Source organism: Eleutherodactylus coqui, chromosome 7, assembly GCF_035609145.1.
Source record: "Eleutherodactylus coqui strain aEleCoq1 chromosome 7, aEleCoq1.hap1, whole genome shotgun sequence".
Classification (NCBI taxonomy): Eukaryota; Metazoa; Chordata; class Amphibia; order Anura; family Eleutherodactylidae; genus Eleutherodactylus; species Eleutherodactylus coqui.
In genome coordinates, this window is record NC_089843.1 from 44,151,318 (window position 1) to 44,173,252 (window position 21,935).

Below are 21,935 nucleotides of genomic sequence, written 5' to 3' on the forward strand. Positions count from 1 at the left end.
TCATCAACTATATTTCTTTATCAAGACGAATGGGATTGTATTACTAAGATGGCCTCTAAATGTGGCCCTCAAGAACCTCATCAAAATCAGCTGTTAGACAACCCCCATAAAATGTAGGTAAAAAAAAAAAAAACTCTAGAGAACAGCTACATAGGGTAAATATGCAGTGGATTTTCCATTGTGTGAAGTGGATGAATTGACCAGTGTTGCAGATTTTAAATCTGCAGTATGCCAGTGTAAGCTGTGGATTTTCATAGTGAATTCCACCAATTGCAATTTATAAGGTGAATTCCATGGCATATCCAGAACAAAATCCAAATTGATTGGTGTGAAGATCTGGTGTGTAAAATCAACCCTGTGTGGCCATACGTTTATAGCTATACTTATGTCATGTAGCCTTAAGGTGTCGGGGACAATACTACACCTTTTTCCTTTTAACTCCTGTAAGGTTTCTGTGGCATGAGTCCAATCAAAAGCATCTGGTTCTTTATTCCTCCATTTTTTAATTTCCTTCAGGCTGGCATCATTTAATTTTAGAACGGTAATCTCCTGTACGTCACTCATTGGAAGAAGATGATAAAATATGGGACCAGCACTGCAATCAATCGCAGTTCTTCCAGTAACCATACCTAAAGTGGTTAAATGCAAGAAATACGTTACAATCTTCATATATTTAAAGAAGTACCAAGCTCAGCCAGACTTTCTCTTACTTTTACTGCATGAATGGCGCCGCGTGCAGAGCCGTTAAAAATACCAGAAACTTGATGGAACTCAAAATGAAATTTACAATGAATAGGGTCCATGTGGAGCCATTGGAATATGAATGCATGATGACGGTCAGGAGATCCATGATGCTACTGTGAACACAGGCTTACTTGTACAGCATTTACTTACTTATTTGAATTTTTTCTGATTTGATTATTTTTCTCATTAAAGAGGTTGTGCCAAAATCACAAGTTATCCTCCATCCACAAAATACGGGATAGCTTCCTGATCAGTAGGAGTATCACCACTGGGAAACCTACCAATCTCAAGAACAGCGATCCCGTATCACCTGTGCTCCGCACTTAGCGGTGACTGTGCCTCCCCCAGTGAGAAGAAGATTGCATGGAGATGAATGGTGTTCTGTGTTCCCCTCTACCTATTGATGTGGGAGTTACGTCTCCCCCTGCAGTGATGTCAGAATGAATGAATTTCTGGCTGAGTGCTGAGATTGGGGCAAGTATCCCCACAGTGAGAAGGATGAGGGGCATGGAATCTTAATTCTTGAGAAGACCCGAGGTCTCAGTTCTCAAACCCCCATGATCAGCAGGTTATTCCCTATGTCGTGGCTATGGGATAACTTGCAATCTTGTTACAACCCCTCAAATAAATCATCCTCTTTTTGTTAGAGGCGTTACCTAAGAATAAGATGATTGCAGTGTCCCATTGTTGTGTCTCCCAGCGATCATCTGCAATCAGTAGGGTAGCAAGTGTTCAATTTCCCTGCAGCATCACCACCACAGAGAAAATAAAGTGCTACATTGTGTCTATTGAAATCAGTGGGCTGTCTCTGTAATACAAAGTCACACTGAGTACCCCAAAGAGAAATACAGCTGTATTCTTCTTTAGCTGAATGATGAGACGCACTATAGCGCTATCAAGGCACAACTATGACATTTACACAGCTTTACAGTTAATAATGACAATGGGTAACACAAACACCAATTAGCTGTTGCACTCCAAACCGCTGTTTGACAAAAACTAAATATATAGATGCTTTTTGCAGCTGTTTCCATACCCAATTAGTGAAGGTTTAGAGTTGGGGACTTCCCTCTATTAACCATGAATTCCCTAATAGGGTAGTTGAATGAGAATTTTCTAAACAACATGTCTAATTTAAATTAAAATGTGAATAAAGTGGCTATGTCCTAAAAGAGTAGAGACAATGTCTTAGGCCGCCTGCACACGAGCGGAAATCCCGCCGCGGGATTTCCCGCGGGATTTCCGCCGCTAAAAGTTTGCATAGGAGTGCATTAAAATACGCACTCCTATGCAGACGGCCGCGGTTTGGCCGCGCGAAATCTCGCGCGGCAAACAAACCGCAGCATGTCCTAATTTTCTGCGGGGCACGCACTCACCCGGCCGCCGGCTCCGGTCTGCGCGGCAGCCGGCACATGAAAGAGCCGGGGCCGCCAGGCGCGGGTTAGTACGCGCTCGTCCCTGCAGGCGCTCGGGTCGGATCGCGCGGCGAGAATTCTCGCTGCCGGATCCGACCCGCTCGTCTGCAGGCGGCCTTAGGGTTTTTGTGTCTCCATGAGAGCATCTGATGCTGGTTTTCTGGTTAACTTTTCTTCCCGTTTACAGTTTAAATATACAACAAACTTATCTATGTCACACGATGCTGATAAATTTGCCTCATCTATAAATATGTCTAGAGATTGCCTTGTACACCACACAGCTTTTGGAGTTCAATTGCAATATATTTAGTGAATTTTAAAAAATTGCATGTCATGAAGCCTGGGGGTACTAGTGGATTGTAGACTAAACTAGAATAACCAATGCCAGTCAGCTGCTGCAAAAGCTAATAAATTCTTGGGGTGCATTAAAAGAGGTATAGGGGCGAGGGACGAGAACATTATCCTCCCACTTTATAAGGCACTTGTCAGGCCTCACATGGAATACTGCGTACAGTTCTGGTCACCGGTGCTCAGGAAAGATGTTACAGTGCTGGAGGGGGTTTAAAGAAGGGCGACTAAACTAATACATAGAATGAGAGGACTGGAATACCCAGAGAGGCTATCCAAGCTGGAATTGTTTACCCTGGAAAAAAGACGGCTAAGGCCGCCTACAGACGGGCGGGTCGGATCCGGATTCTCGCCGCTGGACCCGACCCGAGTGCCTGCAGAGAGCAGCGCGTACTCACCCAAGCTTGCGGCTCCGGCTGTTTGATGTGCTGGCTTGCCTGGCAGCCGGTGCATGCGCAGACCGAAGCCGGTGGCGGGTGAGTGACATTTTTGTGCGGAGCCCTGCGAGCTCCTCACAGAAATAGAACATGCCGTGGTTTGTTTGCCTCGCAAGATTTTGCGCGGCCGTCTGCATAGGATTGCGTTTGTTAACGCAATCCTATGCAGGCTTCCAGCGGCGGAAATTCCGTGGGAAATCCCGCCGTGGAATTTACGCTCGTGTACAAGCGCCCTAAGGGGTGATCAAATAACTATGTATAAATACATGAGGGGACAATACAAGGACCTCTCCCATCATCTGTTTATACCTAGGACTGCGATGGTAAAGAGTGGGCATCCGCTACGTCTAGAAGAAAGCAGGTTTCATCGCCAACACAGAAAAGGGTTCTTTACTGTAAGAGCAGTTAGACTGTGGAACTCTCTGCCTGAGGTGGTGGTGATAGCAAAATCCATAGAGGAGTTTAAAAGGGGACTTGATGTCTTTCTGGAGCAGAAGGATATTACAGGATATACATCTTAGGTTAATTGTTAATCTGGGTATACAGCAGGTAGGAACTATTAGGGGTTGATCCAGAGATTCGTCTGATTGCCATTAGGGAGTCGGGAAGAAATTTTCCCACCAAAAGGGCTAATTGGTAGAGATGAGCGAACGTACTCGTCGGAGCTTGATGCTCGTTCGAGTATTAGGGTGTTCGAGATGCTCGTTACTCGAGACGAGCACCACGCGATGTTCGAGTTACTTTCACTTTCATCTCTGAGACATTTGCGCGCTTTTCTGGCCAATAGAAAGACAGGGAAGGCATTACAACTTCCTCCTGTGATGTTCCAGCCCTATACCACCCCCCTGCAGTGAGTGGCTGGGGAGATCAGGTGTCACCCGAGTATTTAAATCTGCCCCGCCCGCGTCTCGCCACAGATGCATTCTGACATAGATCAGGGAAAGAACCCCAACGGTCCTTCTTAGGGCCACATCTGACCGTGTGCAGTACTGTTGAGGCTGCTGGGAGCAGTGTTGCACATTTTTTTTTTGTATATCGAGCGTGCAGAGCATTGCGTCCTCAGTCTGCAGTCATTGTACATAGTATAGGGCCAGTACTGGTGAGGCAGGGACAGTGGGAGAGGTGAAAGAGATATACTGTCTATAGGCAGTGGGCTTTTTCAAACAAATTTGGGAAAAAATACTATATTTGGGCTGCCTGTGACCGTCTTCAGTGTACTGCGTGTCTGCTGGGGGTAGTAGTCCTAATTAATACGCAGCTAAGTGTTACAGCAGGCTTGCGCACAATTGTTTCCTGGCTCTACATTGCCCGTTACATCACCACCGTCATCCCGTCCAGAGGGAAACAGTATACATATATACGCTGCCTACAGTATCTGTCTGCTGTCTCAGTTCAGCCTTTAAAAACATAGAAGCAAAATACTTAAGGCCTACTAGTGGCCTTTGGACACTTGACTGCTTCTGCGCTGTGAATTCCACTAGCTCAGTCATATGCACCTATGTCTCACTACAGTCGTGCACAAAATTGTTTCCTGGCTCTGTGTTGCCCGTTACATCACCGCCGTCATCCCGTCCAGAGGGAAACAGTATACATATATACGCTGCCTACAGTATCTGTCTGCTGTCTCAGTTCAGCCTTTAAAAACATAGAAGCAAAATACTTAAGGCCTACTAGTGGCCTTTGGACACTTGACTGCTTCTGCGCTGTGAATTCCACTAGCTCAGTCATATGCACCTATGTCTCACTACAGGCTTGGCAAAATTCTTTCCTGGCTCTGCTGTGCGTTCTGCAAGCGAAGTCAGCCTCCAACCACAGGCCAATAAGTGGCACATTTAATTACAGCGTTCTGTTTCTGCACTACTGGTAATACACCATGCTGAGGGGTGGGCGTATTCCTAGAGGACGTGGACGCGGGCGAGGACGCGGAGGCCCAAGTCAGGGTGTGGGCACAGGCCGAGCTCCTGATCCAGGTGTATCGCAGCCGACTGCTGCGGGATTAGGAGAGAGGCACATTTCTGGCGTCCCCAGATTCATCTCACAATTAATGGGTCCACGCGGTAGACCTTTATTAGAAAATGAGCAGTGTGAGCAGGTCATGTCATGAATGGCAGAAAGTGCATCCAGCAATCTATCGACCACCCAGACTTCTACGCCGTCCACTGCTGCAACTCTGAATCCTCTGGCTGCTGCTCCTCCTTCCTCCCAGCCTCCTCACTTCATTACAATGACACATTCTGAGGAGCAGGCAGACTCCCAGGAACTGTTCTCGGGCCCCTGCCCAGAATGGGCAGCAATGGTTCCTCTCCCACCGGAGGAGTTTGAAGTGACCGATGCCCAACCTTTGGAAAGTTCCCGGGGTCCGGGGGATGAGGCTGGGGACTTCCGGCAACTGTCTCAAGAGCTTTCAGTGGGTGAGGAGGACGACGACGATGAGACACAGTTGTCTATCACTCAGGTAGTAGTAATTGCAGTAAGTCCGAGGGAGGAGCGCACAGAGGATTCGGAGGAAGAGCAGCAGGACGATGAGGTGACTGACCCCACCTGGTTTGCTAAGCCTACTGAGGACAGGTCTTCATAGGGGGAGGCAAGTGCAGCAGCAGGGCAGCTTGGAAGAGGCAGTACGGTGGCCAGGGGTAGAGGCAGCGCCAGACCGAATAATCCACTAACTGCTTCCCAAAGTGCCCCCTCGCGCCATGCCACCCCGCAGAAGCCGAGGTGCTCAAAGATCTGTCAGTTTTTCACTGAGAGTGCAGACGACCAACGAACTGTGGTGTGCAAGGTTTTTCGCGCCAAGATCAGCCGTGGAGCCACCACCACCAGCCTCACCACCACCAGCATGCGCAGACATATGATGGCCAAGTACCCCACAAGGTGGGACGAAGGCCGTTCACCGCCTCCGGTTTGCACCACTCCTCTGCCCCTGTGCCCCAACCTGCCACTGAGATCCAACCCCCCTATCAGGACATAGGCACTACCGTTTCCCGGCCTGCACCCACACCCTCACCTCCGCTGTCCTCGGCCCCATCCAGCAATGTCTCTCAGCGCATTGAGCGCAAGCGCAAGTACGCCGCCACGCACCCGCACGCTCAAGCGTTAAACATGCACATAGCCAAATTGATCAGCCTGGAGATGCTGCCGTACAGGCTTGTGGAAACGGAGGCTTTCAAAAACATGATGACAGCGGCGGCCCCGCACTCCTCGGTTCCCAGTCGCCACTACTTTTCTCGATGTGCCGTCCCAGCCCTGCACGACCACGTCTCCCGCAACATTGTACGCGCCCTCACCAACGCGGTTACTGCCAAGGTCCACTTAACAACGGACACGTGGACAAGCACAGGCGGGCAGGGCCACTATATCTCCCTGACGGCACATTGGGTGAATTTAGTGGAGGCTGGGACCGAGTCAGAGCCTGGGACCGCTCTCGTCCTACCCACCCCCTGAATTGCGGGCCCCAGCTTGGTGCTAGTATCTGCGGCGGTGTATGCTTCCTCCACTAAACCACCATCCTCCTCCTCCTATGCAACCTCTGTCTCGCAATCAAGATGTGTCAGCAGCAGCACGTTGCCAGCAGTCGGTGTCGCGCGGCGTGGCAGCACAGCCGTGGGCAAGCGTCAGCAGGCCGTGCTGAAACTACTCAGCTTAGGAGAGAAGAGGCACATGGCTCACGAACTGCTGCAGGTTCTGACAGAGCAGACCGACCACTGGCTTGCGCCGCTGAGCCTCCAACCGGGCATGGTCGTGTGTGACAACGGCCGTAACATGGTGGCGGCTCTGCAGCTCGGCAGCCTCACGCACGTGCCATGCCTGGCCCAAGTCTTTAATTTGGTGGTTCAGCGCTTTCTGAAAAGCTACCCACGCTGGTCAGACCTGCTCAGAAAGGTGCGCCGGCTCAGCGCACATTTCCGCAAGTCCCACACGGACGCTGCCACCCTGCGGACCCTGCAACATCGGTTTAATCTGCCAGTGCACCGACTGCTGTGCGACGTGCCCACATGGTGGAACTCTACACTCCACATGTTGGCCAGGCTCTATGAGCAGCGTAGAGCTATAGTGCAATACCAACTCCAACATGGGCGGCATAGTGGGAGTCAGCCTCCTCAATTCTTTACAGAAGAGTGGGCCTGGTTGGCAGACATCTGCCAGGTCCTTGGAAAGTTTGAGGAGTCTACCCAGATGCTGAGCGGGGATGCTGCAATCATTAGCGTCACCATTCCTCTGCTATGCCTCTTGAGAAGTTCCCTGCAAAGCATAAAGGCAGACGCTTTGCACTCGGAAACGGAGGCGGGGGAAGACAGTATGTCGCTGGATAGTCAGAGCACCCTCATGTCTATATCTCAGCGCGTTGAGGAGGAGGAGGAGGGGAAGGAGCATGAGGAGGAGGGGGAAGAGACAGCTTGGCCCACTGCTGAGGGTACCCATGCTGCTTGCCTGTCATCCTTTCAGCGTGTATGGCCAGAGGAGGAGGAGGAGGAGGAGGAGGGGGAGGAGCATGAGGAGGAGGGGGAAGAGACAGCTTGGCCCACTGCTGAGGGTACACATGCTGCTTGCCTGTCATCCTTTCAGCGTGTATGGCCTGAGGAGGAGGAGGAGGAGGATCCTGAAAGTGATCTTCCTAGTGAGGACAGCCATGTGTTGCGTACAGGTACCCTGGCACACATGGCTGACTTCATGTTAGGATGCCTTTCTCGTGACCCTCGCGTTACACGCATTCTGGCCACTACGGATTACTGGGTGTACACACTGCTCGACCCACGGTATAAGGAGAACCTTTCCACTCTCATTCCCGAAGAGGAAAGGGGTTCCAGAATGATGCAGACATCTGCCAGGTCCTTGGAAACTTTGAGGAGTCTACCCAGATGGTGAGCAGGGATGCTGCAATCATAAGCATCACCATTCCTCTGCTATGCCTCTTGAGAAGTTCCCTGCAAAGCATAAAGGCTGAGGCTTTGCAGTCGGAACAGGAGATGGGGGAAGACAGTATGTCGCTGGATAGTCAGAGCACCCTCATGTGTATATCTCAGCGTGTTTAAGAGGAGGAGGAGGGGGAGGAGCATGTGGAGGAGGAGGGGGAAGAGACAGCTGGGCCCACTGCAGAGGGTACCCATCCTGCTTGCCTCTCATCTGTTCAGCGTGTATGGCCTGAGGAGGAGGAGGAGGACGAGAAGGATCCAGAAAGTGATCTTCCTAGTGAGGACAGCGATGTGTTGCGTACAGGTACCCTGGCACACATGGCTGACTTCATGTTAGGATGCCTTTCTCGTGACCCTCGCGTTAGACGCATTCTGGCCACTACGGATGACTGGGCGTACATACTGCTCGACCCACGGTATAAGGAGAACCTTTCCACTCTCATACCCGAAGAGGAAAGGGGTTCGAGAGTGATGCTATACCCCAGGGCCCTGGTGGACAAACTGATTGTAAACTTCCCATCTGACAGCGCTAGTGGCAGAAGGCACAGTTCTGAGGGCCAAGTAGCAGGGGAGGCGTGGAGATCAGGCAACATGTTCAGCGCAGGCAGGGGAACACTCTCCAAGGCCTTTGCCAGCTTTATGGCTCCCAAGCAAGACTCTGTCACCGCTCCCCAGTCAAGTCTGAATCGGAGGGAGCACTGTAAAAAGATGGTGAGGGAGTACGTAGCTGATCGTACCACCATCCTCCGTGACGCCTCTGCATCGTACAACTACTGGGTATCAAAGCTGGACACGTGGCACGTACTTGCGCTGTATGCCCTGGAGGTGCTTGCTTGCCCTGCGGCTAGCGTCTTGTCAGAGAGGGTGTTTAGTGCAGCTGGGGGAATCATGATGGATAAGCGTACCCGCCTGTCAACTGACAGTGCCGACATGCTTACACTCATAAAGATGAACAAAGCCTGGATTTCCCCAGACTTCTCTTCTCCACCAGCGGAGAGCAGCGTTAGCTAAACAATCTTTTCGCTGCAACCGCTGATAAAAGCGCTCTTCTCAATCACCGTAAAAAAAGGGACATTTACCTTTCTCAATCGGTGTAAGATATTAGTCCTCCTCCTCCTGCTCCTCCACCTGAAACATCCTGTCATCACGCTGAACTGCCAATTTTTCTGCGGCCCAAAAGGCTCATATAACTTTTCTCAAACAATATTTCTGCATTTCTAACTGAAGCATTGAAACTTCAACATGAACCAATTTTTGTAACAGGGCTGCCTCCAGGCTCTGTTACAAATTAAGACACAGTAAGCTGAAATATTAGTAGGTTTCACCTGCCCTCTCTGTTAAGCAATTTTTCTGGGGTACATTTCTACTGTTGGTACAGCAATTTTTTGGGCACCTCACCTACACTGTAATCCAAGTAATTTTTCTGGCCTTCGTCTACACTCATGGTACACCAATGTGTCCGGGGTTGGCCTACACTCTTGCTATAGAAATGTCACACAGGTCTGCCTGCCTATACTTCTGCCACAGTAATGCTACAGGGGTCTGCCTATACTTCTGCGACAGAAAGGTTACTTCGGTCTGCCTATACTTCTGCTCCTGAAATGTTACTGGGGTCTACCTACACTGCTGCTACTGAAATGTTCCTGGGGTCTGTCGATACTGTTACTACTGAAATGTTACTGGGTTTTGTCTATACTGCTGCAAATGAAATGTTACTGGGGTCTCTCCCTACTGTTACTACTGAAATGTTACTGGGGTCTGTCTGAACTGCTGGAACTGAAATGTTACTGGGGTCTGTCCCTACTGTTGCTGCTGAAATGTTACTGGGGCCTGTGTATACTGCTGCAAATAAAATGTTACTAATACTGGGCTATGCCTATACTGCTGCTACGGAAATGTTAAAGGAGTCTGTCTATATTGTTACTTCTACTGAAATGTTACTGAGGTCTGTCAATACTGCTTCAAATGAAATGTTACTGGGGTCTGTGTATACTGCTGCAAATGAAATGTTACTAATACTGGGCTATGCCTTTACTGCTGCTACGGAAATGTTAAAGGGGTCTGTCTATACTGTTACTACTACTGAAATGCTACTGGGGTCTGTGAATACTGCTGCAAATGAAATGTTACTGGGGTCTGTGTATGCTACTGCAAATGAAATGTTACTAATACTGGGCTATGCCTATACTGCTGCTACGGAAATGTTAAAGGGGCTGTCTATATTGTTACTACTACTGAAATGTTACTGGGGTCTGTCAATACTGCTGCAAATGAAATGTTACTGGGGTCTGTGTATGCTGCTGCAAATGAAATGTTACTAATACTGGGTTATGCCTATACTGCTGCTACGGAAATGTTAAAGGGGTCTGTCTATACTGTTACTACTACTGAAATGTTACTGGGGTCTGTCAATACTGCTGCAAATGCAATGTTACTGGGGTCTGTGTATACTGCTGCAAATGAAATGTTACTAATACTGGGCTATGCCTATACTACTGCTACGGAAATGTTAAAGGGGTCTGTCTATACTGTTACTACTACTGAAATGTTACTGTGGTCTGTCTTTACTCCAACTACTGAAATGTTACTCTGGTCTGTCAATACTGCTGCAAATGAAATGTTACTGGGGTCTGTCTATGCTGCTGCAACTGAACTGTTACTAGGGTCTGTCCCTACTGTTACTACAGAAATGTTACTGGGGTCGGTTCCTACTGTTACTACTGAAATGTTACTGTGGTCTGTCCCTACTGATACTACTGAAATGTCACTGGGGCCTGTCTATACTGTTGCTACTGGAATGTTACAGGGGTCTGTGTATACTGCTGCAAATGAAATGTTACTAATACTGGGCTATGCCTATACTGCTGCTATGGAAATGTTAAAGGGGTCTGTCTATACTGTTACTACTACTGAAATGTTACTGGGGTCTGTCTATACTGCTGCAACTGAAATGTTACTGGGGTCTGTCTATGCTGCTGCAACTGAAATGTTATTAGGGTCTGTCCTACTGTTACTACGGAAATGTTACTGGGGTCTGTCCTACTGTTACTACGGAAATGTTACTGTGGTCTGTCTCTACTGATACTACTGAAATGTTACTGTGGTCTGTCTGAACTGCTGGAACTGAACTGTTACTGGGGTCTGTTCCTACTGTTGCTACTGAAATGTTACTGGGGTCTGTGTATACTGCTGCAAATGAAAAGTTACTAACACTGGGCTATGCCTATACTGCTGCTACGGAAATGTTACTGGGGTCTGTCCATACTGCTGCAAATGAAATGTTACTGGAGTCTGTCCCTACTGTTACTACTGAAATGTTTCTGAGGTTTGTCTATACTACTGCAAATGAAATGTTACTGGGGTCTGTGTATGCTGCTGCAAATGAAATGTTACTAATACTTGGCTATGCCTATACTGCTGCTACGGAAATGTTAAAGGGGTCTGTCTATACTGTTACTACTACTGAAATGCTACTGGGGTCTGTCAATACTGCTGCAAATGCAATGTTACTGGGGTCTGTGTATACTGCTGCAAATGAAATGTTACTAATACTGGGCTATGCCTATACTACTGCTACGGAATTCTTAAAGGGGTCTGTCTATACTGTTACTACTACTGAAATGTTACTGTGGTCTGTCTATACTCCAACTACTGAAATGTTACTCTGGTCTGTCAATACTGCTGCAAATGAAATGTTACTGGGGTCTGTCTATGCTGCTGCAACTGAACTGTTACTAGGGTCTGTCCCTACTGTTACTACAGAAATGTTACTGGGGTCTGTTCCTACTGTTACTACTGAAATGTTACTGTGGTCTGTCCCTACTGATACTACTGAAATGTCACTGGGGCCTGTCTATACTGTTGCTACTGGAATGTTACAGGGGTCTGTGTATACTGCTGCAAATGAAATGTTACTAATACTGGGCTATGCCTATACTGCTGCTATGGAAATGTTAAAGGGGTCTGTCTATACTGTTACTACTACTGAAATGTTACTGGGGTCTGTCTATACTGCTGCAACTGAAATGTTACTGGGGTCTGTCTATGCTGCTACAACTGAAATGCTATTAGGGTCTGTCCCTACTGTTACTACGGAAATGTTACTGGGGTCTGTCCCACTGTTACTACGGAAATGTTAATGTGGTCTGTCTCTACTGATACTACTGAAATACTGTGGTCTGCCTGAACTGCTGGAACTGAACTGTTACTGGGGTCTGTTCCTACTGTTGCTACTGAAATGTTACTGGGGTCTGTGTATACTGCTGCAAATGAAATGTTACTAACACTGGACTATGCCTATACTGCTGCTACGGAAATGTTAAAGGGGTCTGTCTATACTGTTACTACTACTGAAATGTTGCTGGGGTCTGTCAATAATGCATCAGCTGAAATGTTACTGAGGTCTGTGTATACTGTAACTACAGAAATGTTAGTGGGGTCTGTGTATACTGCTGCAACTGAAAAGTTACTAATACTGGGCTATGCCTATATTGCTGCTACGGAAATGTTAAAAGGGGTCTGTAAATACTGTTACTACTACTGAAATGTTACTGGGGTCTGTCTATACTGCTGCAAATGAAATGTTACTGGAGTCTGTCCCTACTGTTACTACTGAAATGTTTCTGAGGTTTGTCTATACTACTGCAAATGAAATGTTACTGGGGTCTGTGTATGCTGCTGCAAATGAAATGTTACTAATACTTGGCTATGCCTATACTGCTGCTACGGAAATGTTAAAGGGGGTCTGTCTATACTGTCACTACTACTGAAATGTTACTGGGGTCTGTCAATACTGCTGCAATTGAAATGTTACTGGGATCTGTGTATGCTGCTGCAAATAAAATGTTACTAATACTGGGCTATGCCTATACTGCTGCTATGGAAATGTTAAAGGATTCTGTTTATACTGTTACTACTACTGAAATGCTACTGGGGTCTGTCTATACTACTGCAAATGAAATGTTACTGGGGTCTCACCCTACTGTTACTACTGAAATGTTACTGGGGTCTGTCTGAACTGCTGCAAATGCAATGTTACTGGGGTCTCTCCCTACTGTTACTACTGGAATGTTACTGGGGTCTGCCTATAATGTGCTTCCCACACAGACTATAGCGGGTACTGGTCATGGTGTCTTGGCCTTGTAATGCCACCTCCTCTGAATCCTCCTCCTCCAACAATGAAAACATTCTTGGCAAATGGTTAAGCTTTGGTCCCTTATGTGGCAGCCCAAGAATTTCACCCAAAACGGCACCATAGAAATGCCTGCCCCTCCCCCCACCCCGCCTCTCTTAATCCTGGCCACAGTTCCGCAAACCAACTACATTCAACCGGGGTCGTATTCCATGATTATCCCTAGCTGAAGCTTTCAGCCAACCGGTAGAGCAATAGCGGCTTCCATCTTGTTGGTGCAGATAATAATTACATATGAATTTGTACAGCTGAGGTAGGAATAGAGCCGACTATAGAACACAGCATCCCTGCAGGGCTGGACACAGAGTAGCAGCAGGCACATATCCTGGGTGGAAGCAGGCCAGCTGAGATCAACATACTCCCGGACTGATTTTGGACTGATTGATGAGGCCTTTACTTGTGATCATCTTTGGTAATTCCTGACAAAGATGAGTGGTATAGCCAGAAACGTGCATTGCTAACACTTTGAACCAGACCGGGAGTATGTGGCTCTCAGCTGGCCAGCTTCCACCAACGATAGGTGCCTGCTGCTACTCTGTCCCCAGCCCTGCACAGAGGCCTTTACTTGTGATCATCTTTGGTAATACTGACAAAGATGAGTGGTATAGCCAGAAACTAGCATTGCTAACACTTTGCAATGGTCAACAGAAAACATATGAATGAAGCCTTTCCATATTTCTGATTGAGATGAGGAGGAGTGTCGACGTTTAGTTCCTAGAATCTCCTTTTCATTGCTATCAAATGCCCTTCTTGTCTCAGAAAATATTAGCTTTTCCACATAGCTGTTATCGCTTCCACTTTTATTCTGTGGCTTTACTTTGGTCCATTGGCTGTTATGCGGATCTGAAGGTTTGATTTTGCCCATGGAGGCAAAATCCACTGTAGAGGCCCGGAACCCAGCCTGAACCTGGGCCCACTAATGTGGTTCCCACATAGACTATAACAGGTCCTGGTCATGCTGTCTTGGCCTTGTAAAGCCACCTCCTCCTTCCACTTGGGGTCAGGAGGTCAGCAATGTGCATCATGTATTTTCTCTCGTATTACCACAGTTATCGGAGAAACTTGTTTGGGCCAAAGGAAAGGAGCGTAACTGCATTAACGATACAGGGGTCTGCCTATACTTCAGCTGCAGAAATTTAACAGGGGTCTGCCAATAATGCAGCTACATAAATGTTTCTGGGGTCAGTCTATATTGCTGCAACTAAAATGTTACTGGGGTCTGTCTATACTGTAACTAGAGAATAACTGTTATTGGGGTCAGCTTATACGTTTGCTACAGGAATACTACAGGGGTCTGTGCATAGTATGGCTGCACTAAGTTTTCACATCGCGGTGTTCTACGTATCTGCCCCCCCCCCAAAAAAAAAAAAAAAAAAAAACTGTGTGACTGGGGCATGCTGTGTGGGCCGAAGCCCACCTGTATTTTATCTGACGTTAGCTCAGCTGTGCAGGGCACTGCAATGGGACTTATTTATGTACCGCCGGTGGCTCCCTGGGACCCACCCATGCTGTGGGTGCACACGGAATTCCCATTACAGAGTTGTACCTGCTTGTGACTATTTATAAAATACCCCAATCTGACTGGGGCATGCAGTGTGGACCAAAGCCCACCTGTATTTAATCTGATGTTAGCTCTACTATCCGGTGCACTGCATTGGGACAAACTACAGGAGCAATACAGCGCTAATGAGACGTGCACAGCTACGCTAGCATTGGAGTCCGCTCTAGGCCCACAATTGCTGAGAGTTTGTGCAGAGGCCTATGTCCTGGGTGCAGTGAAAGTCCGCTTCCTGCCTATGATTGCTAAAGCTGTGGGCCAAGGCCTATGACGTCGGTGGGGTGCAAGTCTGCCATATTTAGCCGCTCAGATTTATTAATTGTTCATGTCTTGGGTTGCCTAGGACCCACCTATGCTGTTGGTGCCCACTTAGTTCCCATTGCGGTGTTTGACCTATCTGGCACAAAGACACTGACTGACTTGGGTAGGGGGCAGAGTGCAGATGGCTTTCCCTTTGCGGTGTCAATTGAGCTATGCGACACCTTGACAGAATGAATACTGTGTGGGCACATGGATTCCCCATTGCTAGGCCCACGTTTGCAGCTCCTGACGGAGGTGGCACAGGATTGGATTTCTCATTGCTTCTGTACAGTATTGTGGGCTATCGCCCCGCCCCTTTAAAAGAGGGTCGCTACCTGGCCCTGCCAACCCTCTGCAGTGTGTGCCTCCGGTTCCTCCTCATGTCAGACGCACTTATAAATAGACAGGAGGGGGATGTGGCTATGCAGCCAGTGCGTGGCATGAAAGCAGCTGAAGGCTGCGCATGGACATTTTTGTGTGTGCTGCGGACGCAGGATCGTGCAGGGGGGGGGGGTTGGGCAGCATATAACCCAGGTGAAGAGGCAGCGGTGTGTCCCGCAGGCAGTGCTTGTGCTTGGTTGGAGGTAGTGTGGTGCTTAGCTAAGATGTGCCTTGCTAATGAGGGTTTGTCCAAAGTAAAAATTGTTATGGGGGGGCTCGCTTTTGCCGCTATTGTGGCTTAATAGTGGGACCTAGGAACCTGAGATGCAGCCCAGCATGTTGCCCCTCGCCTGGCCTATCCGTTTCTGTGTCGTTTCCATCACTTTCGTAGGTTTTGCAGATTTGCACAAATGGAAACCTTAGCAAGCATCGGCGATATACAAAAATGCTCGAGTCGTGCATTGACTTCAATGGGATTCATTACTTGAAACGAACCCTCGAGCATCGCGGAACATTCGACTCGAGCAACGAGCACCCGAGCATTTTGGTGCTCACTCATCTCTACCCTCTGGTCTTTTTAGGAATTGATGCTGAAAAAGCATTTGAAAGAGTAGATTGGGTCTTCATGAGAGCTGTCTTGTACAAATTCAATCCCCCCCCCCCCCAACTAATTGATGCAATCTTTTTACTATATTAAAATCCACACGCTAGATTAAAAATAAACAATACCTTATCCAAACCTTTTCACATCACAAATGTGACATGCCAAGGGTGCCTGTTATCTCCTACATTGTTTATTCTAACCCTGGAAACTTTGCTGCAGGCTGTTAGACAAAACCCAGAGATACAGGGATTTAAGATAGGTGGAGACCACATTCAAACGGCTGCCTTCGCAGACGACGTTCTCTTTCTTATCTCAAACCCTCAGCAGGGCCTTCCCAGCTTAAACTGGTTACTGGAGACTTATGGTGGCTTCTCCAATTTGAAAGTTAATAAAAACAATTTGATCTTATTAAATGTCTTGTTACCCTCACACAGAGTAGCAGAGTTAAAAGGTAGTACCCCGTATACATGGGCAGAACACTCCATCGACTACTTAGGCATACAAATAACAAATAACCTCTCAAAACTATTTGAACTCAATTTTCTACCTTTATTAACCGAGAAAACATCTCTACTATCATCATATAATATCCCTATTATATCTTGGTTTGGTAGAAAGAATCTCATTAAAACCTATATATTACCCAAGATTCTTTACAAATTGCAAATGGTACCAATTCACATGCCAAAATCCTTCCTCAAAAAACTCACTTCTCTCAAGTTTCTTTTGGAAATACAAACGTCCCAGACTTGTGTACTCTTTAATGGTTAGAAGAAGACAGTGGGGAGGAGTAGGATTACCGGTAGAGATGAGCGAACGTACTCGGATAAGCACTACTCGTCCGAGTAATGTGCTTTATCCGAGTACCTCCCCGCTCGTGCTGAAAGATTCGGGACGCGCTGCGGAGCGGGGAGATGCAGGGGAGAGCGGGGAGGAACGGAGGGGAGATCTTTCTCTCCTTCTCTCCCACCCGCTCTGCCCCGCTCCCTGCTGCGACTCACCTGTCAGCAGCGGAGCGCCCCGAATCTTTCAAGACGAGTACAGCGGTACTCGGATAAGGCACATTACTCGGACTAGTAGTGCTTATCTGAGTACGTTCGCTCATCTCTAATTACCGGACATCACGGAATATTATAATGCAATAAATTTAAACAGATGGCTTGAGCTAATGTTCCCAATAAACCTTCACAGAAAAGAACTTTACTGATAATTAAAATTTAACCTTTATTTATATATGTCTAAAAGAGTCGTACAGGTACATAAATAAAAAGATTTGCTATTAAACCTACTTGTCCTTAACCTCTTCATGACATGGCCTATTTTGGGCTTAAGGACGCAACAATTTTTGGCGGATTTTCTTCTCCGTTTATCAAAAGTCATAACGTTTTTATTTTTCCGTCGACACGGCCGTATAAGGGCTTGTTTTTAGCGTGGCGAACTGTAGTTTTTATCGGCACCACTTTTGGGTACATAGAATATATTGTAAAACTTTTTTTTTTTAATGATAGCAGGGAGAGAAAACGCATCAATTCTGCCATAGATTTTTTTTTTTTTTTACAGCATTAATCATGCAGCATGAATGAGACATTCCATTTTTTCTGCGGGTTGGTACGGTTACAACGATACCAAAATTCTTACATTTTTTTTAGGTTTTCCCACTTTTCTGCATTAAAACCCTTTTTTGGAAATCTTCTATTCTAAATCACTGCATTCAAAGTCCTTTTATTGCGTTTTTAGTGAGGCAAAATGCTAAAAATTAGCATTTTGCCTCAGTTTTTTAGCGTTTTTTTTGCGTTTTTTTCCGTGCACAGTCAAAAGCATGTGCAACTTATTGTACGCGTCGTTACGGATGCAACAATACCAAATATGTGGGGGTTTATTTTTTTTTTACCTTTTTTTATGCTAATCTGAGAAAAAGCATAAAAAAATTGGTTTTTTTTACTCTTTTTTTTACATTTTTTAAATTCATTTTTTTAATCTTTGTTTTTTACACTGTTTGAGTCCCCCTGGAGGACTTTAACCACTGCCCTAATGATCGCTGTCAGCTTATACAGCGATCATAGGCATAGGCAATACAGGACGCCAGTGTCTGGCGTCCTGTTACCATGGTGACAGGCCGGGCTCTTGCGATGTTATCACGAGAGCCGGCCGGAGACATAGAGGGAGCGCGCTCCTTCTGTGAACTCTTTCCCCGCCGCAATCTACTTAGATCGCGGCAGGGAAGGGGTTAACAGTGGGGGGGGGGGGGCGCATCTCCGATGCCCCCCCACCTGTTGCAGCGGGACGCCGGCTGTGACTGACAGCCAGCTCCCGCTGCGGGATAGCACGGGATCATATGTGATCCCGTGCTATCTCCAGGATGTAAGTTTACGTCCTGTTGCTGGAAGTACCCTGCTGCCAGGACGTAAACTTGCGCCCTGCAGCAGGAAGGGGTTAATGTATAGTGTATTTGGACAAACAATAGTGGTTACTTGTCCCTATTTTTCGAGACCCAGAATCACTTTATTATTGTACCCACATAACAAAGGGTGTCGTATGTTTTTAAATCGACACACTCTCATATGCTGGTAATGTAACTCTGTCAGTTTTTACTCTCTTTTTCGTATCAAACAGTGAAGCAGAGTAGTTTTCATTGGATAGTTATTACAATTCTCAGATAAAATGGAGCTTCAGTTTATTTTATTCCATCATATCATTCCATCAACGCGTTTCTATAACACTGACTGTACGTTGTTTTTCATCAGGATGAAAACTATTTGGTTATATCGGATAGATTTCTCAAGAACCGCATATACCCTTGATAATATACTTCAATTTAGTGTACTCCACGCCCCTATTCAATGGGATATGACTCACTGCTTTTAGAGTCCTCTATTTTTGGGACACCAAAATAAGTGGTCAAATTTATTTCAATTATCTGTGCTGATAATGACAGACAATAGTTAGGTGTATCAGCTGCTCTTTAGTGGCATATCAGGCATTCAGTGCATAGTGCATGCCAGTGATAACAGACTGGCCGCGATGTTAGCGTAGCAGCCGACCTGTCTCTATCATTGCGGCCAGGTCGGCTGCTACGCTAACATCGCGGCCAGTCTGGCTGCTACCTATACCCTTAAACTCTGGGCTAGAGTATTGACTCTTTATTTTGTATGCCCCGTAAATGTGGGCTATTTAGGGATAGTTTAGTGTTCGGCTGTTATCACTGGCATGCACTATGCACTGAATGCCTGATATGCCACTAAAGAGAAGCTGATACACCTAACTAGTGAGTCATATCCCATTGAATAGGGGTGTGGAGTACACTATATTGAAGTATATTATCAAGGGTATGTGCGGTTCTTGAGAAATCTATCCGATATAACCAAATAGTTTCCATCCTGATGAAATAACACGTACAGTCAGTGTTATAGAAACGTGTTGATGGAATGATATGATGGAATAAAATAAACTGAAGCTCCATTTCTTGAATAAGTCTGACTCCACAAAAAAATATATGTGGAGCAGTCATCTGAGAATTGTAATAACTACCCAATGAAAACTACTCTGCTTCACTGCTTGATACGAAAAAGAGAGTACAAACTGACAGAGTTACATTACCAGCACATGAGAGTGTGTCGATTTAAAAACATACGACACCCTTTACTATGTGGGTAGAAGAACAAAGTGGTTCTGGGTCTCGAAAAATAAGGACAAGTAACCACTATTGTTTGTCCAAATACACTATACATTAAGGACAAGTAGGTTTAATAGGAAATCTTTTTATTTATGTACCTGTACGGCTCTTTTAGACATATATAAATAAAGGTTAAATTTTAATTATCAGTAAAGTTCTTTTCTGTGAAGGTTTAGTAATAATTTAAAGGACTTGGAGGCCACTGTGACTTCTAATGTTCCCAACAAACAACCAAAAATTAAGAGGACTAATCCAGTTAGCATATGGGAAAGAATTCCAAAAGGACATGTGGTTCCCAAGCGCGAGATCATACAGGTCCAAAGACTATAACATCTTGCTGCGGGGCATCTGCGAGACCTGGGACTCAACCCATAAATTGCTAGCAAAGACTCCCTCACCTAATACACCTCTAAATCTACTCCCATTCATTAACAATCAACAGGAGATCCGAACACCGGAAAATTTATGGAACATCTTTGAGGAGTATTCACTCCGAGACTTACAGCATATTATTCATAAGGACCCTGTCTCCATAATACACACACTGGCACCGAAAAGAGACCTATAAGATTTACATATTACTCATCTCTCGGCAATAATCTCAAATTTTAAAATAAAATACTGGTCGACAAGACAATATCCGCTCTGACTAAGATGCTTACGACGCATTGTGCTATAAGTAGACCCACCTTCATTTCTTCCTGGGAAAAGGAATTAGACATAAAGATATCAGACACAGAAATCAAGGCAATATTTAGAACCTCATATGGGATCTCCACGTGCGTACGCTTACAAGAGAATCATTACAAATTACTATCAAGATGGTATAAAACCCCTGAATGGCTGTACACATATAAATTGGCAGTATCAGATAAATGTTGGAGATGCCAAGAACAAACATGATTGTATCTACATATCTGGTGGAACTGCAATAAAATCAGACCCTTTTGGGAGGAAGTGGAGGGAGAAATGGAAAAGATCCTAAAAAGGAAAATACAGTTAACCCCCGACAAAATTATTCTCAATAGACCACAAGAGTCCTTCAACCCAAACAAAGACGAGCTCCTATCTTTTATGATAGCGGCAGCAAAAGCCCAAATCCCCCTTTGCTGGGGAAAATCAAACCCCCCACCCATTGAGATGTGGAGAGACAAAATAATCCAAATTTATCAGTTTGAAAAATTACGCAGTTGGTCAAATTTCTCCCACACTTCCTTCATTAAAACATGGGTTCCATGGGAAAACAGGTCCCACATATAACAAATCAAAGGTAAATTACTTGAAATCAAAATACATAAAAATACATAATACAAATCAGCGACTTCTAAATAACAGGTTTTAAACAAATAGGTGACTTCTAAGCCTTTATAAGAAAGATCACTTGAGCCGACCTAGTAAGGCCGCCTGCACACGGGCGGAAATCCCGCGGCGGTATTTCCCGCGGGATTTCCGCCACTGAAAGTTTGCATAGGAGTGCATTACAATACGCACTCCTATGCAGACGGCCGCGGTTTGGCCACGCGAAATCTCGCGCGGCAAACAAACCGCGGCATGTCCTATTTTTGTGCGGGGCACGCACTCACCCGGCCGCCGGCTCCGGTCTGCGCATGCGCCGGCTGCGCCGCAGCCGGCACATGAAAGAGCCGGGGCCGCCAGGCGCGGGTGAGTACGCGCTCGTCCCTGCAGGCTCTCGGGTCGGGTCCCGCGGCGAGAATTCTCGCTGCCGGATCCGACCCTCTCGTCTGCAGGTGACCTAAGTGAGCTAACCTTCGTGTAAAAAGGAATTCTATTATTCTAAGGAATAATAGCTGCATTCAGCAAAGGCTTCATTTGTACACCTAATTAGTACTTAAGTAGCTACTTAATACTTTATGCAAAATGCCCAAAAAAGGTGTAACGAACAAAAGTAAATGTGCCCCAGTGTGTTTTTTCTAAAATTCAAATGACATTTTTTTTTTCTGGGTAAATAGATGAACATTTACATTGTCCATGGCATAATATCATACATATGTTACACAGAACAATATGCTTCATGAGTAATGATTAACTTACCTGTGCTAAATGCCTTGGAAAATGAGTTTACGACATTTAGTGTTATTTCCTTAGCAAATGAGTATGGAACATGTGCAGACAAGAAGGTGTCAAACAGATTCTTGGCATCAAGCTCATGGGAACAGTAAATCTTCTTACAGCTGGAGTCCATGGTGTGTCTGTTCTCTTAGAATAGTAATGTTAGTAAAATAAACTGAGGTTTATAGAGAATTTCATCAGGTCCCTCCTTTATAAATATCATATGTGTTTCAGTGATATGCCCTCACATGTCATACATACTAGGAGGATGTAAATAGGAACCTCGGGATCACATTGCTAATAT

General features: G+C 46.2%; 1 protein-coding gene across 1 annotated transcript in view; it reads right to left on the reverse strand.

The window, feature by feature from the left end:
- The window catches only part of LOC136572410 (nicotinamide N-methyltransferase-like), a 36,858-nt gene extending 15,067 nt beyond the window's left edge, over positions 1–21,791 (reverse strand). The window contains exons 1-2 of the mRNA XM_066572949.1: positions 21,614–21,791; positions 425–629 (exon numbers count right to left, since the gene is read on the reverse strand). Coding sequence (XP_066429046.1) covers positions 425–629; positions 21,614–21,764 — 356 coding nt within the window. The 5' untranslated portion in view covers positions 21,765–21,791. The remainder of the gene's footprint in view (positions 1–424; positions 630–21,613) is intronic.
- Between the last annotated feature and the right edge of the window lie 144 nt (positions 21,792–21,935).